The sequence below is a fragment of the Lepisosteus oculatus genome, chromosome 2 (genome assembly GCF_040954835.1).
Source record: "Lepisosteus oculatus isolate fLepOcu1 chromosome 2, fLepOcu1.hap2, whole genome shotgun sequence".
Lineage (NCBI taxonomy): Eukaryota > Metazoa > Chordata > Actinopteri > Semionotiformes > Lepisosteidae > Lepisosteus > Lepisosteus oculatus.
In genome coordinates this window covers 41,843,377-41,862,734 of record NC_090697.1, presented here as the reverse complement: position 1 = coordinate 41,862,734, position 19,358 = coordinate 41,843,377, and the positions used below count along the sequence as shown (strand labels likewise).

The 19,358-nt window shown below is 36.2% G+C and overlaps 1 protein-coding gene across 8 annotated transcripts in view; it reads right to left on the bottom strand.

The window, feature by feature from the left end:
- Positions 1-8,116: 8,116 nt before the first annotated feature.
- Positions 8,117-19,358, bottom strand: part of plcb4a (phospholipase C, beta 4a) — a 162,569-nt gene continuing 151,327 nt past the window's right edge. For 6 of the 8 annotated variants that reach the window (XM_015350630.2, XM_015350616.2, XM_015350645.2 and 3 more), the window contains 7 exons: positions 19,277-19,352; positions 18,585-18,760; positions 15,757-15,858; positions 15,221-15,278; positions 13,458-13,544; positions 13,128-13,164; positions 8,117-11,385 (listed from right to left, as the gene is read on the bottom strand). In XM_015350630.2, the coding sequence (XP_015206116.2) occupies positions 11,297-11,385; positions 13,128-13,164; positions 13,458-13,544; positions 15,221-15,278; positions 15,757-15,858; positions 18,585-18,760; positions 19,277-19,352 (625 nt within the window). In that variant the 3' untranslated portion in view covers positions 8,117-11,296. The remainder of the gene's footprint in view (positions 11,386-13,127; positions 13,165-13,457; positions 13,545-15,220; positions 15,279-15,756; positions 15,859-18,584; positions 18,761-19,276; positions 19,353-19,358) is intronic. The other 2 variants (XM_015350650.2, XM_015350659.2) reach the window with 1 other exon arrangement.

Genomic DNA, 19,358 nt, shown 5'->3' with positions numbered 1-19,358 from the left:
GTGGAGCCTTCTTCAGGTGTGAGAGAGACAGGGCAGTAGGCAAAGGTAGTATAATAATAATAATAATAATAATAATAATAATAATAATAATAATTGGTAAATCAGCCCAAAGATGGTGACATAGAATAGGCAGGAGGCAGGTATGCAGCTTCACAAAGGCAGAGGGTTTATTGCCCTTTTAGTTACAGAGATGTGCTATTCACCAGGGAAAAATAAAGGGAGCGAGAGAGACACAACAGAGAGAGAAAGGTGGAGCACAGTTTCCTGTAGCGTCTGAATCAGCTGTCTCGGGACCTCCCTCTGGGCAACCAGGGCTAGGAGAGCTGGAAGAGACTGGCTTACATGTGGTCTTAACTCTGTAGGTGGCCAGCTGGTCCTGGTGCAGGAAAACCAACTAGACCCCTGCATGCATACAAACCTTGGACTCTATGTTTTTGCCTTGGTCAGAGTGGATCTACCAAGGGACTTTAAACCAGCTGAAGAAGCCTTCTATCAGGGCATCACACACAGTCTTGGCCTCCTGGTCTGGTAGGGTGTTGGCTTCTGTGGAGAGAATTAAGTGGACCATCGTGACTAGCATAAACCTGTTTCCCTTTGGTGTCTTAAGTAGAGGTCTTAGAATATTCACGGCTCCTTGTTTCATTGCACTCACAGGAAGGGGTAGGAGGGTTGCTCTTGACTGTTTCCTGGGACCCTTCCTGGCACTACTGTCTGAGACATTCGAGAGTCTTAGTTTCACCTAAACAACTCACTACAGGCAGCCGTCGGTGGGCTCTCATAATGCAGCAGGGACGGCTACCTGCCACATAGCCTATCCGGTGTGGAGGAACACTGGTGTAGAAATAATTGCTCCATCCTAAGGCCTGGATCCAGCACCCAGAGAGCTTTGGTGGATGAAAGCTGTCCAGCCATCTCGTCCCAGGCATGCAATGTCTTGGACTCACCACTGGAATGAAGGATCAGGCTTGTCTTTCTCTTATTGTTGTGTTGCATGGGCATCAGCATCTAGCTGTAGTATAAAATGACTTTCTCTTTCTCATCTTTGTTCTGTGACAATACATCTCCCAGTCCTTCATCATTGGCATCTGTACTGGGACTTGGGGCAACTAAGACTGTATATTCAATGTATTGAAGGCCTCCTGCCTTGCCTCCATTCGATCTCTGCACCTTTTTGGGAGAGCTCAAGAAGTGGGACAATGGTAGTGGCAAAAACACAGTAGTACAGTGCCAACCCTAAGAACTTTCTGAATTGCTTCAAGTTGACGGGTGCCAGCCCCTCCTGCACTGCACTAACTTTTCATTCCTGGGTAGTAATTCCAGATTCACTTATATGGTGGCCTATAAAAGAGACCTCCCTCGGCATTAGGTGGCACTTCTTTGGGAGCAGTCATTCGCTTGAGGACTAGGCCTAGGATGAAGGAACTGTGGTCAAAGAAGCTGCCATGCAGCCTCAGGTCATCGAGACAGACAAGGCACTGTGTTAGGGTAATGAATTCCAGGGCCTTCTGCATCATTTAAATGTGGCTGGAGCATCACAGAGGCCAAAGGGGATCATCTGGAATAGCCAGAATCCTTGTCCAGTCAAGAAAGTGGTCTTTGGGCATGCTTCACGCATCAAATCAAACCTGCCAGTAGCTATTGTGGAGATCCAGTAATGAAAACCACGAAGAGTTGGCCAGCTGGTTGAGGTAATTGTTGGTCTTTGTTATAGAGTATGGATCCTTTGAAGTGACTGTTCAGCTTCTGGTAATCCACACAGAAGCACCACACTCCAGCTGAGAAGGAAGGAGTTAACACCATGCATTGGGCCCCCTAGGAGGCAGACACTATGTATGTCTCCTGGATGGGAGCAATCCAGACCAGTTCCATAATTCACTGGTTCCCTGCTTCAACAATTGCAGTGGTCCCCCTGAACATGGGGATCACTTATTCCACTGCTGTACTAACTTCAGGTTGGTGAAGTGCATCTGCACATAATGGGAAGATGGATGGAGTGTACGATCGTCACTGTTGACCTGGTGTCCACTATGAGGAATAGCATGGTGCTTCCTCTCCATATTCAAATGTGGTCTTAAATTCAGAAGCACCATATCTTTAGGAAGCACACTACAAAACAGACTAATATGTTTATATGGCTAATAATATAACCTATACAGTATATATATATAGTGATTTGCTTTTATTATTGTTATATAATTGTTACAATTTTCATGTGAACGATATGTTGAAACAGTTAACAGTTTCCAATATTTTTTTTCTATTGCAGTCAGCCAGAAATCCTTGCTTTTGCAGTAACTTCTCAACTATGTCAACACTGTCTGTTTTTTCACCTCCTATATAGAAGCATCATCCCTGCAGAGACCTTGAAGCCGAAAGGTATCGTCAATGGAATGGCAGATTGTCTGGGGTTGCTGGCAAGTCTTTTTGTGTTTCTACTGTAACATCTGTGGAAGGGAAGATGTGATTCACATTACTGCCTCTTGATCTAGCCTCATGACCATGATAATGCAACAATTCACTCACCGTTATCCCCAAATATTGCATCAATACCCAGTGTGTTATCCTGGCTTCCAAGGTTGTGGGAGAATGCATGACATCTGCCGTTGAAGCTTCAGACAAGCCATTCTCTGCTGGCTTCTCACTAACCACATATTATGAAACGGCTGTGTTGAAAATGAGAGAGTGCAAAAGAAATTATAATCTCAGCTAAAAGGAATGCGGTCATCAACAGTCAGGATGTGTCTTGTTCTTGACATCATACTGAGATCTTGTATCAGATAGCCCCATGGGGACCCAGGCATGTTTTCCTTGGGTTTTTTGCACCTTTCCCTGAGGTTTGGATGACAGGGGCTGTTCTGCTCCATTTTTGTAGAAGAGAAGGCACCAAAATTATCATGAGCAAGTGATTTGCAGTATGAGTTATGAGATGGAGGAGACACTTGGGAGGTGGCCACTCTGGGTACTCTTGTCTCCAAAAGAGGACCTTGTTCTCTCTAGCAACTATAGATTGTTTAATTTGGTGAACATGGATGGGGAGGACCATATACAGGTATTGTAAAGGCAAAAGTCATTAAGATTCAAGAGTTTATTCGGTAAAAAACCATGATCCAGGAGCTTCGCTTGGATAGAGGATAGAAAGTAGGCTGAAATTGAACAGATGGCCCCTGCCATCCCACACTCTGGAGAAAACGTTGGAATGACATGGTTGGCCCACCACAGTACTAATTTGGTGCAAGTTCTCAGTATGGCATCAGTAACAGGGTATTTTCCCATTGGTGTTGACTGCATTCGGTATTGAAGGGGAATACCATGTCAAACAAACCTATGTAAAATCTGCCTTGGGATAATCCTTACTTGCCAATGTGGTGAGCAATTTTCATACTCCTTTCTTTTTATAGAATTAGATCTGATCTTTCTTGTCTTACGAATAAATTCTTAAGACTCACATGTGAAGCCTATCTTTCACAAATGTGGGATTGTTGTAAAAGTTTCTTCTAACTTTTTTAATTTGTAATTTGAAATAATTGTAATTTTAAAGGAAAAAAAGCACAACTTTTATCCTTAACATTTTTGTTGCAATCTTCTGTGTTCAACCTAACAGTATATTGAGAAAAAAAGTTAAATCTCAGACTACTCAATATCCCACTGCTGCCATAAAATTGGTTTCTGGTGTTACTGAAGTGTTATATTTTTTGTCTGGAAGGACAGTTACCAGTCACAATATATACAGTAACGTGGGACTTGCTCATAGGCCTTAATGCTACAGTATATACAGTACAAATGAAGAACTGCTCATAGAATCTGTTACCATGTTTCAAGACATGGCTGAAGGAAATCTTATAACTGACCAAATATTTTTGTCTTCGAATGCAGAAATAAAGTGGGTGAACATATTCTTTTATATATAACATGAATATTAATATATAATGATAATTATATATAACTGGTTTATTTTGAAATAGTGTGATTTATGCAATTATTACATTGTGCAATTGATTTGCAAAGCATTTTTTAATTAAAATTAAAAGAGTAAAAGAATTTAATATTTTTATACCCATCTCTACCAATGGCACTCTTCTCCAAGAGTGTTGTACCAAAGTGTTCAGCCTTTTCACCTTTTACCTGAAAAACACATACTGTATAATGTGATCCACTTAAATTATTTCCTTACTGAGCAAATGCAATATACTCTAAATACAGTACAAATCTGGGTTTTCCTTTAGCAAGGATAGAGGCAATATATACCTTCACTTTTTAGGCACTCTGGTATAAGATCTATGTCTTATTCGTTTAAGTTTCATATTCTGTATCTCCCTCTGTCTCTTTTTTGACTCTGATCTGGTGAAACTGACTCTCTTCCATCAGCACATCTACCAACAGATTTCTAATAGTGCAAAGTAGCCCAATTTGTGAAACATCAGTCTAAGTACATTTGCTTTCCAAAACTGGGAAATACTTCAGTATTTCAACCTGAAAATGATTGCACTTCAATAACAATCTCATGATTGGGTTGTTGCCACTAATAGGCAGTTGTGAAATGGCATTGCCTTAATGCTTTACTGCCACAAATAAGCATTTCAAATCACACAAAATATAACTTAAAGCAATGATTAATCATATGATTTTCATACCCCTTCATAATTTATAAGGCTTATAACTTTGCACTGCAATAAATTCACAGAATTATCAGGAATGTGACTTTTGTGTAAGAATTCTTATGTGTAAATTCTGTTGACATACATTTGTTGTAAATAATTAATCAAAATGATGCCATAAACATTTAATCAATATATACTTTATTTTTCAGAAACATAAATATGTAATGAGAGTAGTTCTGTGCTGCTTGTATGCTTTCCCTGTTTGTGTAGGTTTTCGCAGTGTGCTCAGGTTTCCTTCCAGAGTCCAAAGACCTACTGGTAGGTTAATTGGCTTCAGGAAAAATTGGACTTGGGTGTGAATATGTGTCTGTCTGCCCTGTGATGGACTGGCATCCTGTACAGGGTGTATCTTGCCTTGCACTTGTTGCTTGGTGGGATAGGCTCTGGCTTCCCTGACATCCTAAATCAGATGACGGTGTTAGAAAATGAATGGATGGATTTGTTGGGATGCTGTTTCTTAGCTTTTGATTTACTCACCCTTTGGATAAATTTGTTCTGTTCTTTAAGCAGAATCTGTTTACCATGGATGTCACCCCTTCTTGCCACATTTTGTGACACACTCTGCCTCAGTCCTTCAACAGTTGCTTACAGGAAATTGTAAATATTTGAATAAATTGTAAATCAGCAGAAATCAGAAGCTAAGCAAGGCAATGCCAGTTTGGTGGTGGAATCGGGCACCTCTGAAAACAATTAGGTTGTTGCTGATTTTTTTGAACATGTAGTTAGCACTCTTCTTCCTCGACCCGAATTTCTGATTCACTGCACCACTAAGGCAACAGGGAGCACTGTAATACCTCTCCTACCTACTGTAAATGTATCCCTTGTTTCAAGTGGAGAAATAATTTATGACTTTTCTGCCTCATCTGCTATATAGTATACATGGGGTTGCTGGCATGTAATTGTTGCACCTAAGTGGGTGTTGCACTACAGTGGTGGATCTATTTAAAGTTCTTTGTAATCCTTTGGGATGCAAAAAATACTAAACACATTAGGAATTCCATTTCAAATAATTCCAAATATGAACTATAGTAATGTAAAGGTTTATTGTGAGCAGAAGTATTCCAAATGATAGAGAAGTGAATTGAAAAAATTAGAACACAGAGGGTTATGGGTCCTGGAACATGCTACTTATGGGCTTAAAGGAGTGTTTTATACTGACAGGATAAAAAAAAACTAAAGCTGTTTAGGTCTAGAAAATGAGACCAATTGGGGGACACAATTAAAGTATTAAAAATCTTCAAAGGCACTGAGAAAGCAAACCTGTTGGATTTTTTTCAAACAGAACAGTAATACAAGACCAAGAGGACACAAGTGGAAAGTACATGGAAGGGCATTTAAAACATCAGGTAACAGTACTGTTGCTTGATTCTGTGCAAGCGATCCCAGTTTCAGGCCAGGAGCTGGGCCTAGTCCACTGTTGCAGGCTGGGGGGGATCAGTGGTCAGACTGGATGGAAATTACACTCCATACGCTGCAAGTCAAGGCTCTGTGTACCCAAAGGGATTATCTGGCATCCTTGGCAGGATTTGGCTAGTAGTTGGTGATGGTGGCACCACAGGCTCTTTGGGGGATTCTGACTGTGTGTGGACAACCTGGCACAAGTCATTAAGATGTTGAAAGTGTCTAGGGAAACTGCCATTGGGAAGTGGAGTGGTTTTGACGTACTTGCAATGCTTACACAGCAGTGAAAGGACCCACTGATTGCGCTCAGGATTGGCTGTATCTGTAAACTCCATGAAGCTTAAGGGAGTGTACATGCCAGCTGCTTTGTTGTGGACAGAGTAGGGAAAGCATTTCAGAGTGTAGAGTGCCAGCACCCCTAGACAGTATATTTATCCTCTTCAGAGTCTGAGGGCCTACACAAACTGAGTGACCTACTCATTTCACCAGTAACTACTGGTGTCAGGTGCTTGGTATAATGTGTCAGCTGTCAACAGCTATGAGTGTCACGCCCTCTGCAGCCAGAGGGCGCTCCTTCTCTGTCCTGTCCCTAGTTTCCGGTCTGCTGTCCTTCCTGTCCCTCTCTTCCTTGGGCTATATATTTCCGGGTCTTGCACTCTGTCCTGGCTCAGCATTGATGTTCGGATGTCCTGAGACCCGCCTAGCACCAGGGCGCCCCACGTCCGCTCCCTGAGGGCATAGGTTTCTATACTGCATTCCTGAACTCTTTGCACTAATAAGCCCGGGCCTTTTTCCCGTCTCGCCGCTACGCATATGGGTCTTTTTCTGCTCTCCTGCTCCCCACGGTTAGTCCCTTTGGACGTCCGTGACAATGAGTGAAGGAGGCCTGTACTGTACCATACTGTTTATGCTCAAAACATTGAAGGGTTAGTAGTACGTTTATGTGACACACATTGAACCTAGAACACTATGTTGACAGCTAACAGCCAAGAAAAAGTGAGATTGGGATTATCTGGATCTTGTACAGTCAATGGAATTTGGGCTTGATTTGTGTGCCACATACCTCACAGCTTTGTCAGGGAAAACCTCAGTTTTTTCACCTCACAGCAGCTGCAGTCAGACCACCAAATACCACCTTCTCTTAACAGTGAAGACTGGGGTAAAAAACTAGAGAGAAATGGGGAAAAGCATGGGAGTGCCTGCTTGAGTGCTAGTTTTATCTTCTGCATTGTACAGCTGTATCCAGCTGGAAAAGTTGAATAGGAGGTATTGGATCAGGATTATTTTATTTTCTTGTGTGGTCCATGAAGACTTTATTCCTGTAACCAGAAGGAATATTATTTCTATATAGCGTATGCTGTAGTTTTGAGATATAAATTAGTTCTATAACCATACAAACAAGAGAAATATTACTTGTTGGATCATAATTACTTCAGTTATTTTGTTCACTCTAGTCACTAATTTTATAGATTTTAACAGTTTTCTAGTCAAAGGGTACAAATCCTGACTTTAGTGCCTGTTTCAATTCAAGCTTTATTGTCCCCCTAGGGGAAATTTGTTAGAGAAACAGCAAGCACAACAAGGCTTCTTCTAAAAAATGTGCTTGTTGATAAGTGCTTAAGGCTTATTATTTTCCATCTTTCAACATTACATAGAATAATGACATTTTAAATACTCTCTATGCACATGAATATTTAGTATTCAGTTTATTATTTTTTTTACCGCTCATGCTTGAAATTAGTATTCAGGATAACTGTTGCCTGCATAGGTTCAGATATATAAATATTAACATTTTACTTGGGTGTAAACATATATTCATAATACATTGTTGGAAAACTCATTCTGAATTCTGAAGTATTATGAATGTCTTGTTTTAATTGAAGACAACTGAAGACAACTGAATACTTTTAACTACAGTCTACCAGTGCACTAAGCATTGCATACGTTCCTAAAATATAGCATATTGACTGGTTTTTGGTTATTCATCTCTTTTTGATGGTTGAAGAAATATTATATAAAGCTTTCAATTAAACCAATCATAAACTATGTAGCCAAAGTCCCATTTTAATTCTGTTTATTTATTGATACATATACTATAAAACAGTATTAAAGTAGCAGGAGAACAATGATATTTCCCTTCCTAGAAATTGAACAAAATGCTGTATAAGTAAAAAAAAAAGAACCAAAAACACGCAACTGACGTTCCTTTACCAAGTTATGGTTAAGATAGAAAAAAAACACAGTAAATGCAATTATATTTGCAAAGTAATCTAATTGTACAAGAAACCTACAAAGCAAATTCTACATGTAGTCACACAACAAAAAACATACAACCAGTGAAAAGATAATCTACAGCAATAACTGTTATATATTCTTATAATACCCATTTTATATATATATATTATAAATAACTTCTTATTTTGGCATTTATTACTCTGCTCTTAAATGAAATGACTTTCTAAGACATAATCAGCGACACACCTGAAAGCAATGAATTAAAAGCACTTTTACACCTAATACCCCAGAAGATATGTAGACGAAACTATGTTTATAATATCAGTAGATGGAGTGAAAGAGAAAATAAAATAACATCCACATGGCTGATACTTTGCTTTCCCAACAACAAACATATCCTTATTGTTCAAGGATTAACACAACCACAGAGCCCTTAGGTTATTGATATGCCGTAAAACACATTTGGTCTAAAATGTTAGACTACGTACATATTTACAGTAGATTTTCACTATATAATTTAGCTCACTACAATAATAAAAAAGTAACATCAGAAAATTCTAGGAAGATGGTATATTTATGGTATACCTTATTAAAGAGCTTTTTTTTGGATATTGTGGTGTTGAACTTTGTACCCCATTTACAAATTCAAAAATCCAAACCATGGTCAACATACAGTAGTACCCATCGACAAACTTTATTAATACAGCTGCCTAAAATAAGAAAAAAAAATCCCTGTAGTGGGTACATTAATTGCCATTTCCTTCATTGTAGTATAATAGTAACCACGTTTTTTTCAATATGACAATGGAGTCTAAAAATAAACTAGCATAATATGTAGTAACTCAGACATAGAAAAGTATAGAATGACATGTAGATGGGCCACAGTACTAATCTTTTTTGCCACGCCAGTAATGCATGTGTGTACCAGATGTAACATGTTTCAACAAAATATTGTATGTTTGCTGAAAAGTGTGTCAACTCAAATTAAATGAGTCATCTCCCACGTACAACATTTATTGCATTAATCTTTAGTATCCCATCCCCCATCCCAAACTGAATCTGCAGTGAGACAGCATGGTAATCATTGGCTTTCTGGTGTTATTTTGAACAGAAAGGCAGTTTAGTAGAAAATCAGCAATCTCTTGGCTATCCAAAATAAGTATTTATTTCAAGTCAAACTGCACTCAAGAATTACAATTTTCATTATTTTGATATGGCTTTCACCACAATACCAGTGTTAATTACCTGATCAATGTACAGCTTCCTCTAGATGTATCATGTGATGTAACAGGTTAACATCCAAAACAACGATGTATAATTTTTGAATGCAGCACATATATGCACTCTTCTGAAGAAAAACAACCTACTAAATAAATGAGCAGTTGATGCATCAAACTGATTTTATACCTCACCTAATAACAGAATGATAAAAAATTAACTGGATAATTAAATGTATTATGTGCATTTGTTTACTACACATTCAGTACATTTTGGAGTTTACTTTTCGGGTATTGTAATATTAAAGAATCTGATGTCCATTGTTAAGACAATTCACATAGTTTTTCTGTTAGAAAAAGCTTTATTTAAACATATTTAGAATAAACACTGTAGGAAAACTCTGTTAAACTTTAAACCTCTACTTTATTTTGGCTCTACAGTCCAGTGTCTTGTTTATAAAATCGGTAATAGCTGTCCTGTGTCTACTAGAGAATTTAAATTGGAAGTTTGTTATAAGCCTGTCTAGTCCCATCTATTCAGGTATTTTCCCAGATTTTTTATAAAATTCTTAAAAAGACAGAAAAATGATTTCTTAATGGACAATAGACATCACTGCTGATAAAAGATCAAGTTTCTTGTGTATACATGCATTTGAAGTATAGAATATTTTCTGTAAAATTTAACATTAAGCATTGAAGTACATGGCACTTACGTAATACAGCAAAATGTAAGTAAAAATGAGTTACCCTTTTCATGTTCTTTAACCTTACTCCCTACCACAATAATATAATGTGTTTTAAATTATAACAAAGTTGCTAGGTCTGTTTCCAAGCTAACAAACTGAGTGGATCTCCACATTTACCTATTCAGATCTCAGTGCCTTCATGTTGTATTCAGGTATAGGAATTCAGTGGTATTTTCTTGTCAACACACATATACAGTACGTATGAAAAAGGATAGCATGGTATTGCAAATCATAATCAAACTGCAATTCTGGTAAGGTAACCCAGCTCCTACAATGGCTCCAAAAACAGCTACATTGTATAAATTTTTTATATCAATTACTTAGTTTAGGTTTATAAATATAACATATTTTCCCATTACTCTACCATAAAATATTCTAGCATTTCACATTCTTAAGAAACCCGCAATCCAAGTACATTGCTACGTCTGATTATCAGAAAATGAAGGATAGATGTTTTTCACAGCCTAAGATTTTTAAAGTGCTCATGACATAATACTTAAGTCTAGAGTATCACATCATCCAGATATTGTTGACAGATTTAACATACAATTGTAACCAAAAGCCTCACAATCTGTGTTGCAGCATAACATTCTTTCGATGTACCTGATGACTCATTAAATTAAAACTATTAACAATAATAAAGCTCTAAAACAATTATTTTGAAAATATAACAGCTATTCTTAAGTATATGTACTTAAAACAATGGTTTATTAACGTTAAAAGGGGAAACAGTTAAACATTTCCAACAGAAATTTAAAGACTATTTGGCCATTGAAAAATGCTAAAAAATAAATGATTAAAATAGTATTCTCAAAGTGCTTTGTCAAAGTAATTCTGTTACCTCCTTGAATTTGCTTTCTTCTTTTTTTTGTATGTAGCAGCAGACCACATGGGCATGTTTCATACTCGAAGAGCTTAAGTATTATGTCAAGGGATTGTGTCACTGTAACAAATAGCTCCGAACCTCATCAGCCAGAGAACAGAAAGTGAGAAGAAGGGATTTTGCAGCATTCCTCTGTGTGCGGCACACTTCTCTGTCTCAGTTGGTCTGGGGGTACTTCACACCACTGTTGCTGGCCTGCGGTCCATCTCCGCTTCCAGCTTCACCATCTGCTGCATCTCCTTTGCCTGAAAATCATAAATCAAAAACTTACACCCCAGTCTAAAACCTCATCTCACTGCAACAACGGGGAAAACTCTCATGACATAAAAAAAAACACCATATCATACTGTTATTTAACAAAATCATCTTTCACATACTGTATTATATCCCGCTCCTACAGTAGAAATGTATTATCTTGACAACTGGAAAGAGAATACATCCCTTGTAATTATTTCATGTATGCCACCCATACTGACCTGGGTGCTCTTGCAAATGAGACCGGAAATTAGAAAGAAATGCAAAATCCTAAATGAATGTCTAACAGTGCCTTATGAAATCTCATAAGTTGTTTTTTACAGTGTTTATCATATGAAGCTACTCATATTTGTGGATTGGTGTTTACAACAGACTACAAGGCTAGTTTCCTGGAACACTATAGTAAATGAGTATTCTGGTTTGAAATAAGATGCAAAACAGGTTTAAATTCATATTCAGGACATTTTCTTCCCAGGTTTTCAGTATGCGAGTTTGCAGTTTGACTGTGCATATCCTTCCAATGACATTTAACCATTCCTAACTTTTTAGTATATACAATAAAATGACATTCTGCAATGTACAGTGCATATTTTATACATGTATTTCTAAAATATAAAAAAAGGTTTCTTAACAGAAGAGTTTGAGAAATATTTTTTTAAACTTACAATGTTATGTAGTTTAAGACTCCAAATTTAATATAACTGACAGCAACTAAGAGACTGGAGTAAAAAAATATTAATCCCTGTGACAGAATGTACTGCCGAGCAGGGGTAGAGAGGGAATATGTTTTGGTCCATGGGTTTTGAGAAGTCAGGAACGCTGACTAGCTTGCTTCCTGTGTGATGAGGTTCAGCTGTGGGTAATTAACTTGCCTCTCAAGCTATAAGAGGGCGTGGTGAGCACAGCCTTTTGTTAGGAGGAACTGAATCAGTGATGTTTAGGTTGCTAAGGGAAAATTTCAAAACACAGAAATATTTGAGAGTTGAAAGCAAAGGTGCCAGTTGTACTTGTATTACCTTAGTAGAAGCTTAAAGTTTATCCAATGCTGTAAGTTTAAATAGTAACAACAAGTAGGAAGAAACATTTGTCAAACTAATCTTCCTATAATATGCAGGAAGACACAACCAGAAGATCCTGGCCAGTGGTGATATGGCACCTCTAACTGTCAAGCTTTGTACAACAAAATAAAGTAGGCTTTGAAAAGAAATTACACTGTACTTCATTCTACTAGCATCAGATGGATTCTGCAATTCCAGATTTTGGAAAACGCCAGTAGTTTTCCCCTTTTTAGATCCAAATTTGGAAAGACCAGCTATGAAAATCACATCTTTAAAAATGGGGAAGTAAAGTGAAAGACGCATTCTCTGAGCTTCTGTTTGTTTTGTGAACCATGATGAAAACAGTTGGAGCCTCAGCTGAGGACATAATGTATAATGACTGCATCAGTTTATACAGTAGCTTTTACCCTCTTCCACTGAGAACCAACAATTACCGATGTGAAGGAGAGAACTTTGGGTTTAACCGGACATAACACTAAACTTTCATAGAAAGTGCAGGCTTTAAAGAGCTACTTTAACAACCCAGATGCTGTAGCATTGTTCATCATCATCAATTCATGTACACATAAAACGTATAAGCTCCTTTACTTGGCTGTGAGAAAATAAAATGAAAGGTAAATGAAAAAAAGATCAGTCTGGGTCATGAGTATATGATGAGGATTGGCAAGGCCTACCTTGACACTGAGACACTGCATGATGTGATTTCAAAAGCTGTACAAAAACAAATTAAAGCAACTGCTATTAAAAATGAACATTTCAACATTTGTATAAAAATATGTAACAATGAGCAATGAAAATCAATGGAAAAAAAAGTGAAAATGATTTTTGAACATCAAACTTATTTTCTGTGTGTTGATGATTTCTTCGTTTAATAGACTGAGATAAAGAGATGCTTCTTTTGAAAGATGTTAAAGTGTTCAGATATACATATATATTATTTGGTGCAGTTCCTCTCCTGAAGGATATAAAATATTTAAGGAGATATAAGGAATAAAGGTCTCTACCTGCTCATTTAGTTTTTCTAGATTCTCCAGCTGTTCATGCTGAGCTTTCTCTAGTTGATCCATTTCCTTGGATTGTTTCATGGCAAGCTGTGAGAAATAAGATGAAATACCTCTTTTATGATCAATAAACATCATTTAAAAGATATTAGGCTGAAACAATATTGAGTGACTTAACCATAAAATCACTGTAGTAGAGATAGAAAGACATTCATATGGAGGGACAACTGATCAAAGAAAAAGTATAATGTTTTCAGGTAACATTCTTTCGAAAGCAGTGTTAGAAGTTGCTAACTTGTAGTCTGATCATAACAAATCTCAGAAGCAAGAAAGGTTAGGCCTGGTTAGTAGTGTGATAGAAGACCTGTAGATGGTCTTTGGTGGTCTTTGGTGGTCCTTAGTGGACCAGTAGACGGTAGTCATCCCTTTGGACAAGGAGATATGGTGCTGTAGGTATATATAATGAGACATTACATGAATTTCCTGACTCCTTGGAGCTGATCATAAGAGTAGGGGTGTTATTTATGATGCATTCTATAGACCTCAGTTTTACCTTGGACAATCTATCTTACACAAACTTCCCCTTTAACATGTCTGGTGATGTAATTTCTCATTGATGAAGCAGGTCCCTTCCTATATGTGAACACCTTTGGGATTCTTTAGAATGAAAAGCAAATGCAAGAAGTTAGTTTAAACCAGATTTTCCACAAACTTGCCTTCAAGTATTTGCAAAGTCCCTGCTGCAACATATAGTACAGTATTTACTCATGTTCTCATTTCATTTTCATGTACAAAGTCCAGCCACGATGATATACTGTACACTAAGAACATTCTGAAAAATAAGAACTATTTCTTTTGCTCCAGCCACTATTTTCCATGACCTTAAGTACAGTACAGACATCACTTTTCTGTGTGACCATCTATGTGGAAAAGGAGATCAACTTCTGTGTCTTCTCCAGATGTGCTTTGAGTTTTGTTACAGCTCAATTATTTTGGCCAAATAAGTTCACTTTTAGATGAAACAGATCTTTACATTTTAAATGTAGATTTGTCATAGTAAAGGGGTTGAAAACTAATGTGATAAAATATTATAGTTTAGTTTAAATTTGCTGACATTTAATTATTTCACCAATAAAAGTGTTCAGTTTAAACAATTCACTTAAAAATGTGTATTGTTTGTGTTTATTTTGAAAATGTGACTATTTCAAAGGCACTGTATAAACAGTAGATTATATACACTATGCATGTGCATTAAACAACACTTGTTCTACAAATATACCTTTGATAACGACTTATATAATGAACAGTCAATTAACAATAGCAACTTTATATGACTGTTCCTATGGCTACATATTCCAGAATTCAAAATTTATAGGATATCCTGACATTACTTGAGATTTAAGCTGAAAGCTGAAAAAAAACAATATCCCATGTCTGTCTCATGTGCTCTCCAATGCTAAAATGGTTTGTGAAATCTTCTGGTTTGCTCAATGATAGAAGCATATCTTTCTATTTTTTTTTAGAATTTGACAGTATGTAGTCGGAGAAAATACTTTTTAGAGAAGTTTATTTGGGACATTTAACACAAACACGTTCACCAAGAATGTCAGTTCTACTTTGCTAGAGAGTTAATTAATTCTTAATTAATTCATCTACATACCGTTTAACTGGAACGGGGTAATAGTTTCTTGGAAAATGTATATGTCAGTATTTTATTTTTTTCTGTGTGAAGAAGTACTTTGAAAAACAAACAAAAAAATACACACCCTTTTCCTTTCTTCGAGAAACTTTTTCGTGTTACTGCTGTTCAGTTCCCTGACTCTCCTTCAAGCAAGGGAAATAAAAGTTATGTAATTCTCACACAGTGTAACAACATAAAGCAATGTTCCAACCGAAAAAATGATTTCCTCCAAAATATTCCGTGTTTGTTACTGAATAGATGAGAAGAGATAAAAATAGATGTTTGTTAGTTGACTATGGTAATGGAGAAAAAAAGCATTAGGAATCTCAAAACAAGTACAGTATGAGAATGGACAGATGATACCTACAGTAACAAAGAAAACTGTGACTAATTGCTTTAATTATTGATTAAATTCTTCAACTTGGCTAACAAACAACTTCCAAAGGAGGACACAAAAATAAATGTTCTTACTTGCAATAAATATGCTTTCAAATTCTGACAACAAAATCCATTTATGATGATTTACAATAGTTCAAACGTCAATATGCCTTCTAAAGCCTTCAACTATTCAAGTAAACAGTTTTTCTGACTTCCTGTCAAATAAAGTATGTTTCAACTTACCTCTCCCGCTCAGCTTTGTTTTTTATGGATTTGTCTTGGCTGATGGCTTTGCTGTTTTCCATGGATGTCTTAGCTTGGTTAGCACGCATGTCTTTGCTCTGTCTTTAAAACAACAGCAATGAATTAAAATAATCCAGATACAACTCCAGCAAACATAATCAGTTCACAGATTTGACAGGGTTTCTTAATTCAAATAATGTTTAAATTACACATACAAAAAAACCCCTGAACATCCATGCAATATTAGGATGAAGAACATATGCTCTGTATGCTTTGGTAATTGCAGTACATATGAGAGCATAATAATTACGATCTTAGTATTGGAATCAATATTGGAGAACACAGACACTCAATGTGATTTCCACAATAAAGAAAATAGGATTTTTTAAAATAATATATTGGTAATCTGAACACGTGTATAAGTATAACTAATATATTTTGTTTATATCATGACAATTCAAACTAGGCTACTCAAATGATTTGTTTATATATACAATGTACTGAATATACTGTGTATAATAAATAATATTAATTAATTCAGAGCATTGTAATTGTATTTAGTTTTAAATATTTAATATTCATGCATTCACATATCATTTTAAATTAACAGAATAGCTACAAATTGTGTAATAATCAGATACCGAACAAGCCAAATTATCAAAAACAAATCAACAGAATCTTGGTAGGTAGCCATTTTATTTTTTAATTCAATTCATTCATTTTTAAAGCTTTAGTTGTACTGAAACAGAAATCCTTACAATAACAGACTAAATCAAGACTGACGATACCAATTAACTAACATGGAAATGTGGACTTCATCATAAAAGAAATGAAAGACCATGAGATAATGAAACTGGAAATAAAACCTTTCAGAAAACCAAAGCCAAGCAGAAGTGTCATTCAGCAGCATGCAAATTATCTTTGTTGTACTTCAAAAGCCTTTCTGCATTTTGTGTTCAGTTTTCAAGTGGTATTAATTAACTGTGCACAGCAAAATAAAAAGTACTGATCCATTGTCAAAAATCCCTATAGAATTCAGTTTTATTACTAAGTATAGCATGCTGATTACTGTATCACCACAGCCTGAATTATGCTAGTTCTGCTCAATAAGTATTTATATAAACCTACAATAGTGATAAGCCAAGATACAGATATTCTATTTCAAACAGTTTATTAAAACTAAGTGAATATATGCATATCATGCTACTGCTCAATAACTGACAAAGATATAGAAAAATCCATCAAACGTCCCTTAAACATACAGTTTACTGAATACATTTGTTTTAACTTGGAGAGAGAATTTATAATAATGATCATGTTCAGTAAAATCAAAATGCTCAATATATAAGAAATGTTATAAGAGAATGTTATAGAAATGTTATATGTCAGGGGGTCATTAGGCCGCTCTAACCAGTTTGGAATGGTATGGTACTGATCCAAAAGAGTGCATAAAAATACCCATTATGAAAAATATAATAACTGGAACTGATTTGATTACAGATTTAGGCTTTTTTTTGCACTCGTTCCTGCAAAAATACCTTGGTACAGAGGTTTTCAGTTCTGGTCCCGGGTAGCCCGGTGTATTCTGGTGTTTGTTCTAGTTGAGTTCTTAACTACAGGCTCATTTATTTAACTTTCTATTTTTTTAATTTGTAAAATATGAGTCTTGTAGTAGACTTCATAATGTTATTGTATGATGTAGTTGTTGGGGAAAAATGCACTTTAACGTGTGAAGTGAAGAGCCAGCAAGCAGGTTGGTTATTGGCACCAACTAGAACTGGTGAGGGAGGGCTCAAACCATCAGCTTTGGAAGACCTAAAGCTAGCTCACATTTCATCATGCTCATGTTTAATCAATCCATCATCAGTGATTTAAGTTTAAATCTTGTTACCACCTGCCAATTCTGTCTGCTAGAGACTTCCGTGCTGTTTTGGCTTAAATGCAACAAGAGGAAATCTGTTTTGAGCTTACAGTAAAAATACAATATGGAAAAATCTACTCTGTCATGTTGCAGAAGCCAGTACCCTACACGTCTTTCAAGAAACACCTGGATGAGTTCCTTGGATCAATTAACTACTACCAAAGTTTCCTCTATGTTTTGTAACCTTTCTTATGTTCTTATGCAAAATGTAAAAAAAAAATGTACAGGCTTGATTTGGACATTCATAGCCTCCTTAAAATACTGCCAGATATTTAGCTTTACTATTTGCTTATATATATTACTACTTATTCATAATATTCTTCTCAGGATTAATAGCTTTTGTTGTGCTTTTAATGCATCTCAGTATATTTGTAAGATCTCGAGTTATCTGTCAGAATGCAGGAAATAAAAGACAACAAATGTATTCTCTCTCTGGTGTCATACTGCTATGTAATGTTAATCATTTATGTGTTAAATGAAGATCAGAAAATTCCATTCCGTTGTATAGTTTTCTATACTGGATTCAATAAAAAATATGACATAAAAGCGTCTATTATTGGTTAATCACCCCTAGCTATGGGAATTGCTCAGTGTACCGTACATGTAAAATACATCACCATCACCAACATCACCAACAAGGGAAAGCAGAGACACTGTTTTCACATACAGTATAGTAGTGAATCTTTTAATTATAATGGTTTAAAAATGTCAGCAATTCTTAATTAAAAAAATAGTGGCTTGTACATTCTGAAACATTTTAGTGTAAGATCTGTTAAATTCTGGAGGCTTAAAACGGGAATTTTCCTACTTACACATTGAAAGCTCATCCAAACTCAAAACCAAAAGTTCACTTACAAAAAGGGAAACTATTAAAAAAACTGTACCTTAAATGTACACTTGTTCTCACCTGTCATGGATGAGCTTAAGTTGTTGGGTTTGCTGTTCTTGTACTGAAATCAACAGTTTCTTGAGATGTTCACATTGCTGGAGTACATGCTGATCTCTCAGTTCCTGCTCTTCTGAACTGAGTGAGTTGATCATCTCTGACCATTCCTTGGTGTGCTGGGCAACAATCTCCTTCACCTGCCAGAGAAAAACCGGTGTAGTAAAACATCTCGCAGCCAGGTGGCAGAGCTGAATAAAAAAAAGCAGTCACTAAGAAAATAGTCAAATAATCTAAAATGGTCACCTGGATGGTAAACTACAGTTATTGCTATTCATTAGTTTGGTTGATGGTTTAAAAAAGCAACTAGTGCCAAAAAAAAAACACAATCAAAAGATATTTATATAACGTTTTACAGCTGTGCTGTTAAACAGGTGTTTTACTTAAGACATATACATAAACTTTCCTTGCTTAAGGTACAAAAGCATTTCTGTACTTGTAATTTGAATGCATAACCTTCCATATCTAACGCAAAGCCTTAAGTACCTTACTCCGATAGGCTTTGTACAGGAAAAAACAAAAACAAACTTTACATAACAGGCTTTAAAGGAAGACAGCTCCAGCATTTCTTCAATAAATGAAGCTGAGGGATTAACAAAAAGATAGCATGACCAAGACAAACCTAGATTAACTATTTCTAATAACTGAACATTTACCTTTAGTTTGTGGTCTGATGTTAGTGTCTGGATTTTAATTTCTGTTTCCTTCTTCAGTTCAAGGCAGTTGTTTTCTCTACAA